The 22,394-nt window shown below is 42.7% G+C and overlaps 2 protein-coding genes across 3 annotated transcripts in view; both read left to right on the top strand.

The window, feature by feature from the left end:
* Positions 1-2,878, top strand: part of rpl15 (ribosomal protein L15) — a 993,591-nt gene extending 990,713 nt beyond the window's left edge. For both annotated transcript variants that reach the window (XM_050034668.1, XM_050034667.1), the window contains exons 3-4: positions 30-166; positions 2,523-2,878. In XM_050034668.1, coding sequence (XP_049890625.1) covers positions 30-166; positions 2,523-2,828 — 443 coding nt within the window. In that variant the 3' untranslated portion in view covers positions 2,829-2,878. The remainder of the gene's footprint in view (positions 1-29; positions 167-2,522) is intronic.
* A 10,259-nt stretch (positions 2,879-13,137) lies between these two features.
* Positions 13,138-22,179, top strand: nr1d2b (nuclear receptor subfamily 1, group D, member 2b). Its single transcript, XM_050034629.1, has 8 exons — positions 13,138-13,531; positions 16,073-16,303; positions 16,414-16,502; positions 16,942-17,086; positions 17,861-18,573; positions 18,739-18,924; positions 19,009-19,219; positions 20,533-22,179. Exons 1-8 carry the CDS (start codon positions 13,513-13,515, stop codon positions 20,727-20,729), a joined length of 1,791 nt encoding a protein of 596 aa, XP_049890586.1. The 5' UTR covers positions 13,138-13,512; the 3' UTR covers positions 20,730-22,179.
* The last annotated feature ends 215 nt before the right edge of the window (positions 22,180-22,394 follow it).

Genomic DNA, 22,394 nt, shown 5'->3' with positions numbered 1-22,394 from the left:
TCCCTGCTAACTTTGCTTTATTCCAACAGGTTACGTAGTGTATCGTGTCCGTGTGCGCCGTGGAGGTCGTAAACGCCCCGTCCCCAAGGGTGCTACCTACGGCAAGCCAGTGCACCATGGCGTCAACCAGATCAAGTTTGCCCGCAGTCTGCAGTCCACCGCTGAGGTATGTCCATCTTTATTAGACTGGATAAATTAAGGCCAGAAGAAACAGTGAGATGTGGGTTTGGTTTGTCGATGCTTTAGATGAACTTCAGATGTACAGTGTGTACTGCACCTGAAATAAATTAATTACATTGGCTTGTTTTCCATAATAAAAGTTGTCAGGGACAGCATGATGCTGATTAGATTGGATTGTAATGGCAGCTGTGTGACAGTCGTTAAAGGTGCTAAATGTCCTTGAGACTGAAACACCACCCAATATCATAGCTTATGTCATAACTATCCGTCTGTTTTCCCAGTGCCCTCCAAACATTCAGTGTTTTCACATCTCCCCTTCGAGCTCTCAAATGTTCACTGGTTTGCTCGTGTTAGTTTCTCCTCCTCTGTAAGTTGTGACTGCTCTGTACACTGTCCTGCATTTCCTAGCAGGCCATACCCCATGTGTGTTTTTGTTAGGAAGTGCAGCATACATATTTGGATATCACTGGGGAAAAATACTATGTAAAATAATCTTAGTGCGTGGAGAGTGCTGTCACAGTTTGTCCTACCAAGTGACGTTTTCAAAATGTGAGTGAAAACTGAGTTGAGAAATGCTCTTTTTAATTCCATTTATAAATGAGTTGCTGACACTAAAGTGAGTTTTAATTTAAGGTCGCTGGCTGACTCATGCACTTAAGAATATTGAGCTGATAAAGTGATTCATACCACAGTTCATTCTTAAAAGGAAATCTGTCACTAGGGTGTTTTTCAGACACTTTAACTTGTCACAGTAGGTGAAGCACAGGTGTAAACAAAATAAGTGAAGGCTTAATTCTGTTCAGTTGCTTGCTGGCTCTGTGACAGAAACTACTGGGACACTAAATTAGAAGTGAGCCATTGTTGTTACTTTGGTTTCCTGCTATGACAAGTCAAATGCATAGGAGAAAAGTCTAATATCCATTGTTACCTTGCAATAGAAGGATGATGTTATAAGCACTGGGTAGAAGTATCATCAGCTTAGTTTACATAAGCAGCAGCATCACAAAAGTCACTGCTCGTGAAGCTGTTTCATTCTTGTCCAAATGAAATGTGTAGCTGCAGGTGTGAGATGAAATGCTTCCACATTGTTGGCATTTCATTAAATATTACAGAGGCAGTTCACTCCAAAATCAGACATTTTGTTCATCTAACCTGTTGGTGTCATTTAACAATCTAGATAGTTTTGCAGAGTGTTGGAGACGTCGGCTGTAGAGATGTCTGCTTTCTCAAATATAATGGAACTAGATGGCACTCAGCTTGTGGTGCTCAAGATACCAAAAAATAAAATTGACAGACTCCTCAACAGTGTCTCAGAGATCATGACCCGGTCACTGAGGATAATCAGACCTTGATGTGAGCAGTTTCGTGTAGTAACTGTTTGTTTTCTACTGAACTACTCATGTCAATTGTATCACAGTTTTGACGTAAGCGTGCATCTACTCATGGAGGAGAGGCTCGTGCTTGTGACAGCAGGAGATCTAAACATTAATGCGTCCCCCTCAGCTGAGCTGTAACATTAGCTAGCATAGTGGTGCTAGGTGAGTTAGCAGTAGATGCAAGCTTCTTTCTACATGGTGATTTGGTTTGCGTAGAAATAAAGTTCCTACGTGAAACTGCTCACAGCAAGGTCTGTGGATTATCTTGAGTAACCAGGTCATGATTTCTGGAAAGAGACATTGCTGTTGAGTTTTTCAAATGTATTTTTTGGCACTTTGAGCACCACAAGCTGAGTGCCATCTAGTTCCATGATATTGGAGAGAAGACAGACATCTTTATTACTGATATCTGCAACACTCAGCAGCTCACACCAAAGCAATGTAGACTGATAAATGTCGCTACAGGTAAGAGGAGAAATGTGTATTTTTGATTTCTCTGAACTAGCCCTCAAAGTTGGAGCTGAAGGTTTTTCCTACTGTGGTAAACATGGATTTGCTGTCGTTGGTTAGCCTCTGTTTCTCTTGGACAATGTGGTCCAAAACCAACTGGGGAAAAAAAAAAAACCTGGCATATAACAGGTGAAAACCCTGAAAATGATGATGGAAATGGTTTTTATGATCAAGATTGAAGTCCATTATCTATATTCAGATTCATATGAAATGCACAATTGTGTATGAGGATATCAAACAGGATTATTATCGCACATACAGGAGGTGTTAAGATTTCTGAAGATCAGAAATCATATTTAAACTGCCACTGGGAGCCATAAAAGCAGAGTTCCTTCTGAATCTGGTGCCACATCGCTGTGTTGGATTATATTGATTTGTTAAATTTAGATACAGGATTGATTTTTAACACCGATTTGACCAGTCGGAACACTTCACTCAGTATGTTTTGTTCCCTAGGAGCGTGCTGGCCGTCACTGTGGAGCTCTGCGAGTGCTGAACTCCTACTGGGTGGGCGAGGACTCCACCTACAAGTTCTTCGAGGTGATTCTGGTCGACACCTTCCACAAGGCCATCAGACGCAACCCAGACACCCAATGGATCACAAAGGCTGTGCACAAGCACAGAGAGATGCGTGGCCTGACATCTGCAGGAAAGAAGAGCCGCGGCCTGGGCAAGGGCCACAAGTTCCACCTGACCATCGGAGGCTCCCGCCGTGCAGCCTGGAAGAGGCGCAACACCCTGCAGCTGCACCGTTATCGTTAGAGCACGCCTGTACATTTAAAAAAATAATAAACAGCCCTTTTTATGGTGAAGATCTGTCTGCCGTCTGCTTCATTCAGCTCTTAGAAGATTAAACAGATTTTTAAGGGGGTTTACAGCTCATACTATTAATGAGAATAAAAGTGAATCAATCTTTCCCTTGAAAACCTTTGATATGGATTATGTACCAAAAAGAGCGTCTTAGGGTCACACCTACACAACCTCACAGGGGAATTCACTGTTCACTGATTAAAACTGCAGAACTGTGTGCAGGTACAGACTGCGTGATTACACTCACTTTCCTGTTTATTGAATTTGCAACAAGACAAATTACATCTTTACAATTTAGCTGTGTTTTGGTGAAACCTATTAAACCAGTAATCAGAAAGCAAACTAAAAATACGATAAGGCAAAGTTTATGTAAAAATAAATCACATCAAGGTGTCTGCAGGTCCTTATTTTTCTTAATCAATTTTATAATCATTAGGCTTTAAGTCAGTCTTAAATTTGAATTTGTGAAGTCTTAATTGCCACAAACATTTGATCTGAGTTTAAATATCAATCTCAATTTCCTGTGAAGATAAGTCGAGCTCTTCTGAGTTAAAGTTCACATTTCTGATGTAAAGAATCTTTGAACTTACTGAATGTACAAGTTTATATTCCACATTAGGGGTTCGCAAAATTTAGATAACCCGAACACAACCCAATTATAATTTTCCTGCACAAAACCGATCCCTGCACAGGACCACTTATTTTTTATTTTATTTTATATACTTTATTAATCCCCCTGAGGGGAAATTAAATTTTTTCACTCTTCTGTCATTAACACACAGGTCTGAAAGACACATGCACAAACAGGACCTATACATGCACAAAGTGGAGAGATGTCAGAGCGAGGGGGCTGCCTTGGTCAGGTGCCCCGAGCGGTTGTGGGGGGTTCGGTGCCTTGCTCAAGGGCACCTCAGCAGTGCCCAGGATGTGAACTGGCACCTCTCCAGCCACCAGTTAATGCTCCATATTTGATCTGGACGGGGACTTGAATAGGTGACCCTCCGGTTCCCAACCCAAGTCCCTATGGACTGCCGCCCCAATTATATGTAATTCCAGTAATTTAATACATTGGTTCCCAACTGGTCCAACCACAGGGTCCTTAGTCAAGAGTTCAAGGTCCACACAGTTTAATATCTTCAGCATCATACTTGCTTTTGGCCATGTCATCCAGCTAACTTGCTGTCTCTGTCAAATAGCTGTCCAATAGTCTCTACAGCAGGAAACAGCACATCAAAATAAAAGCTCTGTGTCTGAAATTCTTTTCTTTTTTGGACCGCGACCCACCAGTTGGGAAACACTGATTTACTGGATTTAAAAGAAAAGATGTAAAAAACAAAAAAATCTGCTTCAAATTTGGTGAAACGTTATCTTGAAAGGATCTTAAAAAGCAGTGTCTGATAGCTGTAGACCCAGAAGACAGCTATTGAAAGAAAAAAGTATAACTTGAAAAATGTATTCTCAAAAGTTCTGCCACACTGATCTCCAAAAGGCAGAAAATTGAAGATGAAACATTTCTTCAATATTTTAAACAAGATTATTTTTTAATTTCAATCTTTTACAGTATCTTGCGTAGTAGAACTTAGTAGCGCCCCGTCTGGTGAGCATCACAGCTTCAAAATGCTTGCTAAGAGTCTTTCAATTTGTGTTTGGAGGGTTTTCATCCATTCTTTATCACAAACGCTTCTAGTTTTGTGAGATTCTTGGGCCGTCTTCATGCACTGCTCTCTGAGGTCTATCCAGATGTTTAATGATGTTTAGGCCGAGGGACTGTGAGGGCCACGGCAAAACCTTGCAAAAGCTTGCGCCTCTTGAGGTCGTCCTTTGTGGATTTGGAGGTGTGTTTAGGATCATTGTCCTGTCTTCATCTCCAGCTTTTTTACAGATGCTGTGATGTTTGCTTCCAGAATGAATCCGTTCTTCCTTCTACCTGTGAAATGTTCCCCGTGTCTGGCTGCAACACAAGCCCAGAGCATCATCCATCCACCCCTGTGTTTAACAGCTGGACAGGTGTCTCTTTTTTTTCTCCAAACATACCTTTGTTCATTGAGTACACAAAAGTTCTATTTTACCTTCATCAGTCCACAGGACTTGTTTCCAAAAAGCATCAGGCTTGTTTCAATGTTCCTTTGCAAACTTCTGACGCTGAATTTTGTGGTGAGGACACAGGAGAGGTTTTCTTCTGATGACTCTTCCATGAAGGTCATATTTGTACAGGTGGGGCTGCACAGTAGAACAGTGCACCACCACTCCTGAGTCTGATCAGTCTTCCTGCAGGTCTTTAGCAGTCAAACTGGGGTGTTGATTTGCCTTTCTAACAATCCTACGAGCAGCTCTCTCTGAACGTTTTCTTGGTCTTCCAGACGTCACCTTGACCTCCACAGTTCCTGTTAACATCTCTCAACAGAGGTTAAAAGGAAGCGAGATGGCTCAGTAGTTAGTTTATTCTTCTGCTCGGTCCTGTGTTGCCCTAGTAACAATTCTAGTGACGATTCCTCTCTGACCAATCAGTGGTCTGCAATGTTTTAACTCCAACTTATATTACTGACTCAGCTCCCTTGGTGCCAACATAGTACCAGGTACTATCCAGAACTTTTCCTAATGGAAAACCAAAACAGGCAATAGGAGTAGAACTGTGCTGAACCATGCAGCAGTGGAAATGCAGCATATGTGTTTTAGTGTATGTGATGCCAGCTGTCAGGGAGGGGCTGAGTTGTGTTGTCTGGGAAAGGTGTAATCCTAGAGGTGTTTGGGTATCAGTTTAAGACCTCTATTTGTGTCACTAGGGCTGCTATCAGCTCCAGAACCACAAATACAGGTTGGTAGTTTCTTCTGATTGTTGATAAATTCCATCAAGATCAAAACCAAGAACGCGATAGCCTGTCTGTCAATCATATCTGACCTCCCTACACTGTCTGTGGCTCATTTTAGATAAACCAAAATCAGTGAAAAAAAACTGCTATAAGAAAAAAGTGAAATGTGACCCAGAGATATTACAGTCCACTTTGTCCACAGCTCTGGCATTTAAAGAGCAGTGCGGTGCTTCTTTCATGTCAATCTAACCTATGCCATTTTCTTCTCACATCGATAAGTGCTTCCTTATACATTGCACATTGGTAGAACTCTTTCATTCTTTAGCAGGAACACTTACATGAGAACAGGGAGTAAAAAAACCCCACTTGTATTGGTGTATTATGTGGCCAGGTAGGAGTTAGGACGCGCTGTTCTCAGAACAAAACATTATGGTTTAAAGGATAGAGAACATGAGTAATGTGGCCATTTTCTTCCAACTGTGTTTGATCAGTGTTGCACTTGTAAATTCCAGCTACATGAATATTTCCATTGTAAGCACCGCTCTAAGAACTCGTGCCAGTTGCTTTGCTTTTATCAATATTTAATTGTACATGTATTCTAGCAGGTTATAATTCTAGGAATAGAAATCAACCAGTGGTTTGCCAAGACGAGCATGGTGAGCCTAACAAAGTGCTGTTATCCAAACCAGCAGGACAGTTGGCTACTGTGCGACTGCCAAACTGTGTGCAAACACTCCAGTCATGCTTTTCTTTTCAGTTAAAGTGGGATAAATACGGCAACCTGCTTTTTTCAGAGCGCTTAATCACATCCTCTCTGGACCAAAAACTGCTGCTTTGTGTTGTTGTGTGGTGAATATGAGCACTCCAGGGAGGGTTAGTTAAAGGAAAACGTGTGTATTTCTCAACCTTTTCACTTCTTTTGTGTATATGTGAGTAAGGAGAACACTATTTTTGAAATTGGCCCAGTGTTGAGAGACGGGCTGAATCCTGCATCAGCAGAACAGGCTGCAGTGTGGTCACTCAGGGTATTTGGCATCATCAGTTTCCATCCACTAGAAGTTCTTGTTTTTGCCACTGACAGGCTCAGATTGCTATGATAGGTGTCTGACAACATTATGAAAAGGACCCTTCAGAGAAATTAAATGTTTTTCCTTACCTTTCGCTGATCCAGTCTTTTTTATACTGTGTCTGACCAAGCGTTGATTAACCCTTTGAAACCTGGAATCCCAGCAAGCATTTTTTGGTTGAAAAAACGTCTAATAGCGGTCTACATGAAGACCTGACGTCTAGGCTAAATCACGGCTGAATTTGGGCTGTCAGTGAAAATTTTGGTAGACGTCTAACCATAGCCAAAGTGTAGACGTCATCAATTATACGGCTATGTAGAGACCATGTCCAAAAAAATGGAGATAAACATATTTTAATTACTGTTGACTCTCCATACGTGATTGAATATCATACCGCAAGCCATCTGCAATGGCGAAAATTACATTTAATCAATTTCAAAATTAAATCGGCTAGATTTGGGTTACATGTAGCTAGACTAAATCGGAGCTAAATATAGCCAATACGTTTAAATCACCACTATTGCTCGTTGGGATGACATCACTTTTCTTGTGCTGTTCCACGCCATTTCCTTCCCTTCCTTTTTTGATGCTAATTTTCTTGTTTTTTATTTTCTCTTTTTACTAATTTCTTGCTATTTTTTGGATCATTTGGTGATCAAAGGGTTAAGTCTTGTTCTGAAATCTAAGTGACTTTTTCACATTGTCAAAACCCACTAAATGTTCAGCCATGGCACTGAAGATCTTTCAGATAATACTTAGTTATGCTTTCTGCTCTCCAACACAACCAGATTTGTAGTGATAGTTGATGAGGTGGGTGTACTACTAGGTAGATGGTTAGGTTACAAAGGAGGAAGAGGGTGTACTCTCCTATACACCGATCAGCCAAAACATTAAAACTGACAGGTGAAGTGAATAACATGGATCGTTTCATTACAATGCATTGTTCTGCTGGGAAACCTTTGGTCCTGGCATTCATGTGGATGCCCCTTTACGCACTCCACTCACCTAAACCTTGCGCCAGCCACATCACAAAAACTTCTCAGGAATGGCGCAAGGAACGTGACAGCTAAAGGCATCAACCAAGCTATCACATTCCCCAGATCCTGATCTCATCAAGCATCTGTGGGACAAACAGGTTCCCCAAAGGTCCTTTGTCCGGGCCTTGATAGGTCAGAACCAAGTCCGATCTATGAGGGGGTCTCTGACCTGTTGAGGCATGGAGACAGGACCTCTGGGGGTGTCCTGTGTTGTCTGGCATCAAGGTGTCGTCGACAGATCCTTTGAGTCCTGTAGGTTGCGAGGTAAGGTACTGGCATGCCTGATGGATGTTCGATCGGATTGGAATCTGGGAAATCTGAAAGCCAGGTTGACGCCTGGAGCTCTTAGTCAAGTACCCCAGGCCATTCTTGAGCACTTCCATCAGGGAGTGCAGTTGCCAGTAGGGGGGTGTACTTGGTCAGTCATATCGTTTGGGTGGGTGTAGCGTGTCAACTGGCATCCACATGAATGGCAGGACCCAAGGTTCCCCTAGAAAACATTGCATTGTAAGAAAATGATCAATGTTAATCACTTCTAATTATTAGTGTTATTCCACTAATTTATGTTTAAAGATACAGAGAGAGCTCGCCTTTCTAATATCCAGAGGCATCCAGTGACTTTCACAGTTTAGAGGCATAAAAACAGAAAGCACTCTCTCTAGTACTTTTATGGGACGCATGTGGAACATTTAAAAGTAGAGCAGTGGAGGACTTTAGTGATCTGCTGGAACATAAAATGATAGAAAATCTCAGATGTCTGGAGGAGCAAGGTCACTTAAAGCTTTATAAACAAGTCAACGAACTTTAAAATCACTTCTAAAAGACACAGATATCCAGTGTAGTGACTTCAGCAGTGTTTTAATGTGATCCATCCAATGTGATCACTTATAAATGTAGTGATTTAGTTTTTAGAAAAGACAATGAGGAAGTATTTTGAGATTTGACTGAGAATACAGAGACCTGGTTGTAGAACAAACTTCTTTTTTTAAATTGTGCCTGCTGTTACTATTTGTAGCTGCAGTGTCTTTATGTCCGTCCGCTGGATGCGTCTCTGAGTGTCGTCTTTTGTTATCTACTACTGATTTCACTCACTGGGTCACAGTGACAACATATTCTAGCCCTTAGCTCAAAATAGTGTTTCCCTGATTAACAATGTGGAGGGGTCAACTGAGAACATGGCAGGGCAGCGTGAGAACTATGGTCATCTCTCACATTACTCCCTCTCTATTGTCTCTCCATACATTAGTCTGCAGGGCGGCAGTAACCTCTGACCTGCTCTGTAAAACCCCTCCAAAAAAGAAAGTGGAGATCAGGGCGGTACAGCGTGGGATTGCTTATTCCTAAAAGGTCTCATTATAGCAGCCGAGGGAACATTAGCTGGGATTGAGAGAGCCTTGGGGAAATGTCTGGCGCAACATCTTTGTGTGGAGCTTTGGCCGTCTCCTCCCTGCTGTTGGGAGACGTTGAAGGAAACAAGCTTTGCCATGTCATGTTAACCCAGTTGGAATTTGGTGTGGGGGAGAGCAGCTCGAAGGCATTGTGACATTTAGCCTCAGAACTGGATCCACTGGTCTGCTGTGTATCTTAGTGAAACAGTATTCAAATACAAGCTGTAGTGCTCACCGCGCGGTGCTCACACAGTAAACACTTTAATTAAGAAGTTAAAGGAAACAACTGTTCATCAGGTTTAACAGGCATTGTTTTGCTGAGTCTTAATTGAAGGTTTAAATGTCCACTCACAGTGCTCGTCATGATTTCTCAAATGGTTTTCAGCTCTTCCACGGAATTCAAATCTTAAATATTTTAAAGCTGCACTAATCAGCTCATGTACAGCTCCTTATGTGTGGAATATTCTGCAGAAGGACTTAAAGTTACACTCTTAGGTTTCTCTCGGCCGTTTCAAAGCTCTGTTGCAGAATTTTTGTAGGCAATCATCTACATGCCGGTGTCAGGGTGTATTTAAGCTGATCTTTGTGATCATGTGTAGTATTCTTTTTTGCGTTTTTATGGTTTACGTGTAGCATACATGATCATACTTTTTGGCTTTTCTCTGTAGTAATCTCATTTTGTGTTTTATATTGCTTGTTTTAGAGCTATTTATCTTTTATTTTGTATTTCTGTTCTGTGTTGTCTATCTGTAACTCTTGACACTCTTGAAAATGGGATATTTAATCTAGAGAGATTTTTTCTGGTTAAGATTTTGCTGCAGTTCACCTCAGCTATATGAAGCCTTTTAGCCTCTTTTAGCCCTTTGTTTCGGTTTTTCAGCCCCACCCTCCCACACTAATGTAAGTAATACATTTACATTTGGAAACGCGTATCGATTGTTACGTTTACATCTAGAGTCCACACTACTCCAGCGCTTTGGAAGCACTAAACTTGAGACCTTTGAAAATGCTGCTGACCCTGTTTTAGGGTGCTTTCAGACCTGGAGTTGTCTTGCTTTGGTCTGAATCAGGGACTAATTTTGTCACAAAGTTATCACAGAGTTGGTTCGTGTTCTCACGGCAGCATTTGCAAGCGGACCAGATCAAATGCCTTGCGCCAGACAGCTGCTCTTGATTGGTCAGAATTCCAGGAAGTAAAGCAAACTTTGATAAATGTGACACTTTCTAATGTCACAATGGAGGGACAACTACGCAGGTTGATTTTAGCGCTGCTCATCGGGGACTATATTGCTGTCATTGTTCATTTTAGTCAAACCATACAGTTTGAAAACGAGGCGCGGCTCCAACTAGAAAACAATGTTTTGATGCATTGGATGTGCTGAATGTGCATATTAAGGCAGTACAGGAGGAGGTGCACATTAATAATCCTCCAGGACTGTAACATGCTCATGTTTAACCCAAACAATGTGTCATGTGACTGCAGTTGGTTCAGATCCAGGTTGGAACACCTTCTCACCACAAACCAACCGCACCAGAGTTCGTTTATAACCAGACTAAGACCACCTCTTCAAGAAGGTCTCTGTCCGATTGTTTGGTGGACTGTCCCTTTAAATTGTGTTCAGAGAGAAAGCTAAACAAAATTTCAATGTGGTCATTCTCGTGACAGTGCAGTTCTTGTGATTCTAACTGTACAGACATTAATTGTAGGCTCGACAGAAATAAATAAATATTTGGCAACGTGAAGTTGAACTTGCATCATAGACTTTTATGACACTTATCTTTATTGCAGTTGTGGACTGTGTTGCAATTAAGAATAAAGGAACGACTGAATGAAAGCGCACAGTCACTTGGTGCGTTTTATAAAATGTGATGAAGAAAATAAACTTCTACAGAAGCAGGACTGTTGTTTCCTTCATATGGTTAAACACACATCTAACAGAGCGCGTAGAAGCCAGCTCGCTGAGACATTTTGATCTTTTTTTATATGTGATAAATTACAGAGAGGAAATAAAATATAATTGCAGGGAAGGACACAAAAAAAGACTCTACCCTGGTCTCCCCAAAATCTCAGACTACCTTCCTTTCAGCCAAAAACAAAAAAGGAAATATCCTTCACTTCCTGATGCCTCAACCCATCTAAAGAGAATACAAGCACCTTACACACACAATTTATAAAGTCTGTCTCAATAGGGTTTACAGGTACATGTACTGAATTGTTGGTATGGGTGCTATAAATAGTCACAGCTTTGTGGACCTCCATAATGTGACACAATCAGTGAAATTGCACTTCTTTGCTGTTCTTCTCATATGACGCAAACAAGTTATTCAGGGAGCATCTATGTCCTGACTGAGGGAGTGGTAATGAGGCTCGCACATATGTGCCCAGTTCCACAAAGAACAGTGAAACAGAACCAGGCGAAAGCACAGTGTCATAAATCTGACCAAAAGAATGTGCCTACAGTTGCAATCAGAAATATTCAACCCCCCAAAGATTTTAAAAGTATATTTTGTTAAGAAAGCAAAGTCACAATTATTCAACATTTCATCAAGGTCCCTTAGCAACTCAGAACAACTAAGAGAAACCCTGTGTGACTGCAACACACCTACTGGATGACCTGATGAAGGCTGGTACAAATGCTTCAGTGGCAACTAAACTAAGCACAAAAAGTAAGGACATTTGTGTTTGCTAGATTATTTCTTTGTTGTAACAATGCCTCTTAGCAATAAATCTTATACCGTTGGAAAGCCTGTTTATTTCCCTTTTAAATGGTGCCATATTTGTAAGGAACATGCATTTGTGGGATGAACCCCTGTACAGTTCTCATGAAGAGAGATATTCGCTATAGAAACTGTTGCACCAGGCTGTAAACGTGTTTATTTCTGCTGTAAAGTTTGGTATTTTAACATCAGGGTTTATGGGGACTGACTCGCTTTGGAGCCAGCCTCAAGTGGCCATTAGAGGAACTACAGTTTTTGGCGCTTTCATGTTGGCTTCATTTTTCAGCCGCCTGTTAAAACCATGTGGAGAATTTTGGGAATTGCAAGCGCCATTTATCAGTGATAAATTAACGTTATTGTTAGATGGTATGACTTGCTACGATACAGAGAGAAATATATTTCGGCGTAACGTTGAAGAGGTTGTTAAATATGTGAGGTTACTTTTTTCCTGTATATTTTGACCTCTGTGAATTTTTATTGTGGACCTCCGTGGCTACCATACATATGTGACAAATAAACAGGAAGTGACAGTTTTATCGTGAAATGTTAAGTTTGAGAAAATGAACAAGGATGGTGGCACAGCATGGTTCGTTTGTTAGCGTGGCTACCGAGCCGACTCTACGTCTGAAGCATTCTCCTGTCGTGTTTAAGATGTGGTTATTTATAGAAGTTAATTAAATCATTTTAAATTATCTTTTTATCTCTAAATAAAATAAATAACTACATTAATTACTTAATAATAATAATAACAATAATGATATTAGATACTACTACTGTAAAAGTAACTAAAGAGAGAAGGGGAAAAAGTAAAATAGTAATAATAGTTGACAAAAGGTGTACCATTCTTTATATAAAAAGAAACTGAGTAAGCACTGCCCTGGGAAAATATTTCTATAAATATATATAAGGTATATTGCCAGTAAAATACATAAAGCAAATGTTTAGAAGAGCCTGTAAAATATCTTGTCACCCATTCTTGAGTTAACCTTTGGCCTCCTTTTATAAAACTGCCAAAAACAAATATGGCTCCGCACCAAACTGTGGTTCAGCACCATATCTCTACCACAGCACTCTGAAACTTTTGGGGGGGATTTTTGGACAGGATGTGGGCCGACTTGCCAATTGTCTTTGTTCACTTTGAGTGGTGAAAGTATGTCAGTGGGTTACATTGACACCAGTGCAGGGCTGGAGGGAAGGAGGAGCCGATGAACTGGGTCACATGGTTTCACACTCGACTCGAAACAGTCACGGCAAAACCAAACCAGTCCTCCACACCGCTGAGTTGAGCCTCTCGCAGCTTTTCCTCCTGAACTGCCTCTGAATGGAATACGGCCTATTTTACACAGCAGCTGTGTTTTCATCGTTTGGCAGAACAAAAAGGAAAACTGAGCTCGTTAAACTTGATTTTTGACGGTGTAATTCTGTATCTTCGCTCCTCTCTGAGTCACTGACGTGTTTCTGTTTAAGGTTTAAGTGTCGGTGATTTAAATGTTGTAGCTCGAGCTAGTTTCTCAACCGGGAGCAATCAGCGACTTTTCAGTTGCTGAACACAAACAGAAAAACGGCTTCAGCACTGAGGTAGCATAGGAGGAGGAAAACCCCCAAAACTCACACATATGGAGTCGACCAAAGCTGGTGAGTGTGTTTAACTTTCATTATAATGTCAGCTGCTGCAGCTTGATGGAGTCTGTGTAAAGCTGTGTTCATGTTCTGCCATTACATCCAGGGGAAAGTGGGTTTTGTAAAAGTAGCACGAGCGGTGTGAGGTGTGACATTTTGGACAGTTTCCTGTGTCATATTCAGATGAACACTTTAAATGATTAAAGGCTGCACAGTGTGCTGCTGTGTTAATATTAAAGTGGGTTAGGAGTGCCAGTGGGCTGTTGTTATTACCCAAGTAGATGACTTCAGCAGCACTGCAGTCGTCTCCTCTCACATGGACCCGTCGCTCTAGCCATGTGCACCTGTGTTTACGCTCCCCGTGCGTCGCCGCTCATTGGCCGCGCGGCGCCGTGACGTGGCCATTGCATAATTTCTCCCGTCGAGATGGCGTGGGGTCTGGCCGCGGATACACGTGAGGCATCTCGCAGCAACCCGCGGTGACCCAGTTTTCCCGGGGAAAAAAACATGCCGCTCCACGTGGGGGCGTGTTGAAAAATAGTCTGTAGTTATGGTGCATTCATTGCCCGTGGGACACAAGTAGCTCTTTGTGTGTTTTTGGTGTTATTCAGGGCCTGTGGTTGAAACATATTTCCAGAAATGGCAGATAGCATGTGATGATAATGTGGAAATTCTGCTTTATCATGTCGGCATTGTTTATTCAGTGAATTCAGAGTGATAATAAAAAAGTGCGTGGTAAATCCCTTTAAAAAAAAAAAAAACCCAGCACAGATCACTTTATGACTGCTGCTTAGAAAATAATTGACATTACAAAAATGACTCATTTTTTCCGTAGTATTTGGTTAAAGTAGGCCAACAGGTTTCCCCATTGACTCGACAGTATCGAACAGTTGTAATCTCCCATGGTACTTTAATGCAGCATATTCTTTCTTGATTCAGTTTCCCACCTTTGTCTCATTTGAATAGAATAAATTAATCCAAAACAGGAAGTTTGGAAGTTGTGCTTTCCAGGGTTTCCAAACGCTTCACGTTACCTAACACTCAAAATAAAATAATATATATTTTTAAATATGTCAGTCCAATTTTCTGTGCAAGATAATATGTAGTATAATAAAAAAATAAATTAAAAGAATTCCCATTCCATGTTTATGTCAGTACTGCTGTTTATTAATGGTCAATATCTGTCTGAAAATCCTAAAAAAAAAAAAATCCTGAATATGTAAGGAACACAAATATATCACTCTGCTTACATCACTACATGTTTGGTCAGGTTAGATAAATTCAACCCATTTAGGACGCCGTTTGTGATGGAGCCCGTCTCTGTGAATGGCTGCAGGGATGGGCCAGACTACCTACCACACACCCTAGTGAAGTTGACATTATGTAATGGCTGTTACCTAATCATTGAGAATGGCAGGGGAAGAAATCAGGTCAGCCTATGTCGAGGGGGGAAAACCGGCTCAGCGACAGCAGCAGCCTGTCTGCTCGGCTCCTACTGGCTGAGGACGCTGTTGTCGTAGTATGATCTGTCCTCTTTATGTTAAGCTCGTCGGTTCCACGGCAAAACTGCCAGGAGCCGGTGATAGTCACAGTTACGGTACGTTTCGTTTGAGGGAGAGGAAGCAGCAGGGAGTTGGCATGAACATGACAGAACAGACAAAGAGAAAAGCGCCACCTATAGAAACTTGGATATCATCAGCAGAAAATTAAACAATTAAGATGCCTCTGTGTTGGAGACAGCATTTAATAGACTGATGATTAGTAGGAAATTTTGTTCTGAAACAACAAAGCACAAAAAAATGGAGATTAACAGTGATTTTGTTGCATCTTATTACAGAAAATTAAAGTGGAATTTAAGTGTAATGCTGATGTTATTTTACATTCTTATTGTCAACAAATTCCACAAAAAACTCTCCGTGCTTTTGACCTGTTGTCAGTGGCAGCATTAAGTCATCTGGTTCCTTTTGACAGCAAACAAATACACAGCAACAAATACTTATTTTTAAGAATTGCTCAGTAATTTCCTGAAACACCTGGGCACTGTAGTTTTTATTAAACGTTACTCAAACAGGAGGAAATGGTGAATGCATTAGGGACTATTTTCTGCAGCGGATTTATACACGTTTCTTTCTTTTGGCCTATTGCAATCGCTCGCAAACATTTTTAAATATTGTACCCGTTACCAACTTACATTTACATTTTTCCATTGAGCGTATCATAGTATAATTATTCGATGAATCATGCATGACAGATATTTTTAAAATGAACATTAAAAAACTACATCTGCAGTACTCCAAAGCGCCCCTAGAGGTACCTGTACACCCATTTAAGAGACAGTTTTATTGAGTATTTGTGGGAGCAGGATGGTGTTTGTGTGATGACGTCAAAGTAAACTATAGTGTGTGTGTTCATGGTAATGAAGGAACATGTACAACAATGGAGCTCTATGGCACAGAGGAACATAATATATCAGGCTTTTCCAGCACAGATCTCTGAACAGTGTTGAGTTGCTGCTGTCTCTGTCATCATGGCCCCATTTTCTCTCATGTACACCAGGAGGCGTAATAGCCTACATCAGCTCGTCCAGCTCTGCCTCCAGCCCAGAGTCCTGCCACAGCGACTCTTCCAATGGCAGCTACCAGTCGTCCTCTCCGCCCCACGGCTCCTCGCCCAGCCGCCACCAGCTGGGGCAGCGTGCCGACACCACACTCCCCGCCGGCGGCCAAAACCTTCCAGGGACTCAGAAAAGCGGACGCTCCTCCTCCACTGCAAAATGTGGCATCACAAGTAAGATGGTCCTTTCATTACAGTTTGGAAAATGGTTGGTAGTGATGTGAAATATTACGTTAGGCGCCAACACGTTCAGAATCTCAAGAATATTTTAATCTTTGAATCAGAAATCAACGGCCTGGTGCTGCTGTGTAAGGTGTGCGGCGACGTGGCGTCTGGTTTCCACTATGGCGTCCATGCCTGCGAGGGCTGCAAGGTGAGGGCGGGGGCTGGGCTCCCTCCCCCGACACACACACACACACACACGACACAGAAACAGAATTATTTTCCCAGCTACATGGTAATGAGTGTTGCAGTGACTTTGGGCTGTTGCTGAAGTGGGTCACTGCAGGCGCAGCCATCTGCACAGCTACAACCGCAGACTTGGTGAAACTAGTTCACTCTCCCCATATTTATATCAGCTGCCCCTCATACTTCACTTTGCTGTGTGGCCTAGTTAACTGTGGGGAGCAGCACACAGTGACACACCACAGTAGTAACACACACACACGCACACACACACACACGGTTTAGACTGATATGTTGTTGTTGTGTTACACAGTTTTATTGAGAGTCAACATGTGTCCACGCACAGTTCCTCTCCTGCCTGTGTCATGTGTCATCACAGCGTGCTCTTTGTGTTTGTGAACACACAGGGCTTCTTCAGGAGGAGCATCCAGCAGAACATCCAGTATAAGAAGTGCCTTAAGAACGAGAGCTGCCCCATCATGAGGATCAACCGCAACCGCTGCCAGCAGTGCCGCTTCAAGAAATGCCTGATGGTGGGCATGTCCAGAGACTGTGAGTACCTGCAGTAACTACTGTCCTTCAGCCTCTCGAGAGCAGCGTCACTCATGTGAATTAACAGACGAACTTTATACTGTCAGAATTTTCTCAGTTAAATCAACCTTTTTTTATTAACAATTACCAAACACCTCATTGTATTTAAAGGAGTTAGTATCACACTGCCATAAAGTTTCATTTATTTATTTAGTAATAAATTCTTCCTGGATTGCAATAGAGGAACTCACGAGAGACTGATTTAAAATCTGTTTTCCAAATATATGTAGCAGACATTTTGGATTTTTAATCTCACAATTAAGTCCTACGATTCCCATGATTCAACTCAATAGCAAATTTTTGTTACATTTCTACCAGGATGAGTTCTGTCTCTTTCTTATCATGTTACGCAGACATGCCATACATTTCTTTAACGTCTCTCAATTTCAAATTGAAGTTACAGCTAACGATGCCACTATGACATCATCAGGAATATTCTTTCACACTTGACTACACTCTTCCTGAGCCACAGAAGAAAATACGTTCCAAAATGTTTTCACAGTCTGAGTAGTATTCCTCAAGAATAGTTAACTGGTCCTTGTGTAAAAAAAATTGACAAAGTGCCCCTTTAATAACTTAAAAACGATGCTTGTAATGTTGTATGTGCTTCACATGACAACAGGTTGGATTTCTGGAGAATAAAGATGAATAACATGACTCATTCCTGCCTTACTTTTGTAAAACTGTAGATAACAGAGGTGAGTCCTTCTGACATTATTCTCTTCTCACTCTCAGCTGTGCGCTTTGGCCGAATCCCGAAGCGTGAGAAACAGCGCATGCTGCTGGAGATGCAGAGCGCCATGAACAACATGATGAACAACAGCCAGTTGCACAGCCAGCTGCACAGCAGCCAGACGCTACCTATTAGCAAACCTCTGCCGGCCAGTGCCACGGAACCTACCTCAGAGGACACCGGCCCCGCCCCCTCCAGCTCTGCAGCCCCCTCACCGTGCTCCAGCCAGTCCGAATCCAGCCCCGACCCTGAGCCCACCGTGGCCATGGACACCAGCCCCAGCTCGGCGTCGCCCAGCTCCTCGGACAGCGGTGAGGAGGAGGTGATTGGCTCCGTGACCAGGGCCCACCAGGAGACCTTCATGTACAACCAGGAGCAGAGCAGCCTGACAGCCGAGACCCCGCCCCCAACGGGCCCCCCGAACAGTGGCTCAGCGAAAAACACCTCTAACCTCCGGACAGAGGAGCGGCAGGACGCCTGGAACCACCACAACAACCTGGTCACCATGGCAGCACAAGACCCGCCCTCCAGCCTGGGCCCCCAGGCTCAGGAGGAGAACACCGCCAACCACTGCCCCTTCAGGCTCTCAAGGAGTGCTGCTGCCAGCCACTGTCCAGCCTACACACACGGAGCTTTTGGAGCTCCGTCCTCAGAGGGCCCCGTGAGCGGAGCCTACAGCGGGCCCCTGTGGAGAGGAGGCAACAGGATGCATCTGGTAAGAAACAAAGAAATAAAAAAGGTGCAGCATCTTTCACACACAGTGTGCTTTAATTAAGGAATTAAAACAATAACATAAACTTAATGTTAATTGATTTTTTTGGCCACTTGGGGGCAGCAAAACATCTGACCTCTGTCCATCTCTCCTCTGTCCTACCCTCAGGTGTGTCCCATGAACACCTCTCCTTACGTGGACCCTCAGAAGTCTGGCCACGAGGTGTGGGAGGAGTTTTCCCACAGCTTCACCCCAGCTGTCAGGGAGGTGGTGGAGTTTGCCAAGAAGATCCCAGGCTTCAGAGACCTGTCCCAGCACGACCAGGTCAGCCTGCTGAAGGCTGGCACCTTTGAGGTACGTTGTAATTACGTTTTCCTACACGTTGTGATGTCACAACAGCTGTACCCAGACTGACCTGGTGGTGTTTGTGCTTTGCAGGTTTTGGTGGTTCGCTTTGCTTCTCTCTTCGATGTGAAAGACCGCACCGTCACCTTCCTGGGCGGCAAGAAATACAGCGTGGACACTCTGAGGGCCATGGGGGCCGGGGACCTCCTCAACTCCATGTTTGACTTCAGTGAGAAGCTCATCAACCTGGGCCTCAGCGAGGAGGAGATGAGCCTCTTCACTGCCGTGGTTCTGGTCTCTGCAGGTGAGTTTGCTTTGGTTGTCATGTTAATGTACATAAGACAGACATGTTTACTGTTACATGTAAACTAAAGCTGTTGATGGTCAAAAATTTGAGCATGTGCAAATGTTTTATTGGGCGTTAACATTAGTGCAACAAAAAATTAGCTCTGGCACTGTGTGTCACTTTGCACAGCGTAGGTTGGGTCGGTTCTCGGTAATATCAATTCGGTTTGGTACTCCATCTTGGACCCAGACTAAAAGCGGACGTCCGCAAGCCCTGTGCACGCAAAGCTCAGATTTTATGACCATTCCGCGCACCAGTGTCAAAAAACACTGCTCTGCATGTATTTTTCACATCGCGGGGATTTTTCACGGACATTTTTACAGGAAACTACAACGCGGAAGTGCGCTCGGCTATGGAATCCCGAATGACGGCGGACATTCGCTCCGCTTATAGTACGCCCGAATCTGTGAGCACCGTGTCTGCCTCTTCGCCAAGTGCACAGCGAGCAGGAGAGAGAGGGGGGTGGGGCGGGGACTGAGCTAGGGGGTGCGAGTGCGCATGCGCCGAGGCCTCTACTGTAGCCTGGAGTTTGTTTAATAGTGACGGGGAGTCGATAATGGCGGACAATTTAGTCTCGAAGAAATCAAAGAATGCATCAACATGGCAACACTTTGGCTTTGAGCCAGACGAAGGAGGCAACCCTTGTTTGCACTGATTGAGTAAGCTGCAAAATTTATTTGTAAGGAATAAAAGAAACAACGTGTTACTGTCACTCTGTTGTCCTATGGTCGTTTTTTTATTTCAAATGAGTCAATTGCGCCCCCAAGTGGCGAAAATCTGGTATTACCGACTTGATGCGTTTTTTTCACAAAAACCGGACCGTTTTGGTTTTTTTTCTCATACCGACCCAACCCTAGTGATTATATATTACTGTTTCGGCATTATTTAAATGTATTCATCGTATTTGTGGTCGTATCCCACTTGAACTACGCTACACTGCCTCCAGAGGGCTCAGTCCGTCCCTGTCTCTGTTTCCATTTTAATCTCTGTATCAAACGTTGAGCATATGAACGCTCTCAAATGAACACAGTGTTTGACAGGCTAGCAGTTTCCCCCTGCATTCAGTCTGGCTGATAAGCTTAGGTAGCTGGCTGCTGGCTGTAAATTTATATCTAATGGACAGGGGGGATATCGATCTTTTTATCATATTCCGAATAAGCAAACTACTTTTTAAAAAGAAAAACAACAAAACAAAACTAAAAACATTTTATTCAAACCTGACTAATGATGACAAATAGATGCATAACACTGTCACTGTCCGTTCATCCCAGATCGCTCAGGCATCGAGAACGTGAACTCGGTGGAGGCCCTTCAGGAGACGCTGATCCGCGCCTTGCGAAGCCTCATCACCAAGAACCACCCCAACGAGTCGGCCATCTTCACCAAGCTGCTGCTCAAACTGCCCGACCTTCGCTCGCTCAACAACATGCACTCTGAGGAGCTGCTGGCCTTCAAGGTCCATTCCTGAAGTTTCCTCCAGTACTTGACGCCCCGACACAAACTATACCGGCCTGTGACCGGCACCTGGAGGGCCACACGGACCATCGGCTCCGCCTCACCTCCCAACAAACCACACCTGCACCTCCATACTTCTCCCGTGAGACTGCGGGCTCTGTTCCTGCAGTCTATAAATTGAACTAAAGCTCAAACCTGACATTTAAAAGGGGAAGAAGACCATAAAATGTTCTTGTACTGTACTGTAGGGCGTAACTGCCTGTGTGATGGTGATGCATACATACAGACACACTGATTGATGTATATGTTTCTTGTGTTTGTGTGTAGCATACTGTATGTTTGCAACTGTACAAACATTAGAAGCACTTTTCTGTATAGTGTAGACTGGTATTTTTGCATTCATAGTGCAATATGTGACTGCTTTTTGATTTTTAGCTGTATAGAGAGGAGTCGAGAAACTTGCGTATGCTTCTCAGTGGCACCATTAATTTGAATAGGTGCTCGTGGTAAAGGGGAAGTTGTAGAGTTAGAAATTTCCCAGACACTGAAAGTGAAAAACTGACAGAGTTAGAATTCTCTTTAAAAATCTACAAAGAAAAAAAAAGCAGACGACAATGAGAGGAATGTGGACGTGAAGCTGCTACGACTCCCAGCGAAATAAGAGAATGTTGTTTAATTTGAATGAATTAGGGAAGCAAACGAAGGCTTGTTTCAGGCTTTTAATGCAGTCGTGGAAAGCTGTATTTGTCAGTTGCGTGTCATTTTTTTCTAAATGATTTGGGCATTGTGACAAATCAAATACATCAGTGTCACTCGATTGCATGCTGATTTCTAGTCAGTGGAAATTGAGAAATGCTGAACCAGTGGAGACACTTTTTCCCTTATGTTTTTCTCCTCAAGAAAAAAAAAGGTATTTCTAAAATCCTGGTGTCTGCTGTCCTGTGTGCCCCAGGTCACGCTGACTTTCTCTACCCGCCAAGCAGTCGACTCAGACGAGTTGCTGTTGGACCCTGGGCGGTAGAGAAACGTCAGCTCGCAGTCACCAGCAAATCTTACTTGCTTGAATCAACATTTGTGTTTTACAAATCTGTACAGACTTTAGCTGAGTGTAGTTAAACTGACTAGGTAGGACTGTTCCACATAAAATATTGATTGTAATGTCACTGAAGTGATTGTAATGTAAAGAAATAAGCTGAGTCGAGGTGACAGCTGAGTTGCTGATGTTCAGATATTTTGCGATGCCATCTTTTTTTTTGTTCCCTGTTGATGAATTCAGAATGTCTGGCCTTTGAATATCCAGAGCTTCTGTCATTGTGTTAACATTGCTGACATGTGGTTCTGTTCTCCTCTGTGAAAGGATTGCAGTATGCGTAGATTTCTATATAAATATATACATACTATCATACATACATAACTGTATAGATGAATATATCTATATAAATAAATTTTATAAATGCAGTTTATGTTGTGAAGTGGTTATTGAATTTGTGTGGTTGTCATTTAGACAGGCTGAATCAATGGATCAGTGGATCAGAGGGGACTTTTTCAGTCGACACCTTCTGTAACGCTAAAACTCAGTAGCTGAACAGACCATTTTAGAGCATTTTTAAACAGAAATCTTAGATCAGAGTCCTCAAGATTGTGATGACTGAGTGCCATTTAAGGGAGCCGGTGTATT

Source organism: Epinephelus moara, chromosome 22 (genome assembly GCF_006386435.1).
Source record: "Epinephelus moara isolate mb chromosome 22, YSFRI_EMoa_1.0, whole genome shotgun sequence".
In the NCBI taxonomy this organism is placed as follows: domain Eukaryota; kingdom Metazoa; phylum Chordata; class Actinopteri; order Perciformes; family Serranidae; genus Epinephelus; species Epinephelus moara.
This window is presented reverse-complemented; position numbering and strand designations above follow the sequence as displayed.

Coding starts and splice junctions, on each gene's coding strand:
- nr1d2b (XM_050034629.1), top strand. Junction 16,304..16,413: donor TGCAAAATGTGGCATCACAA/GTAAGATGGTCC, acceptor TCTTTGAATCAG/AAATCAACGGCCTGGTGCTG. Junction 18,925..19,008: donor TGAAGGCTGGCACCTTTGAG/GTACGTTGTAAT, acceptor TGTGCTTTGCAG/GTTTTGGTGGTTCGCTTTGC.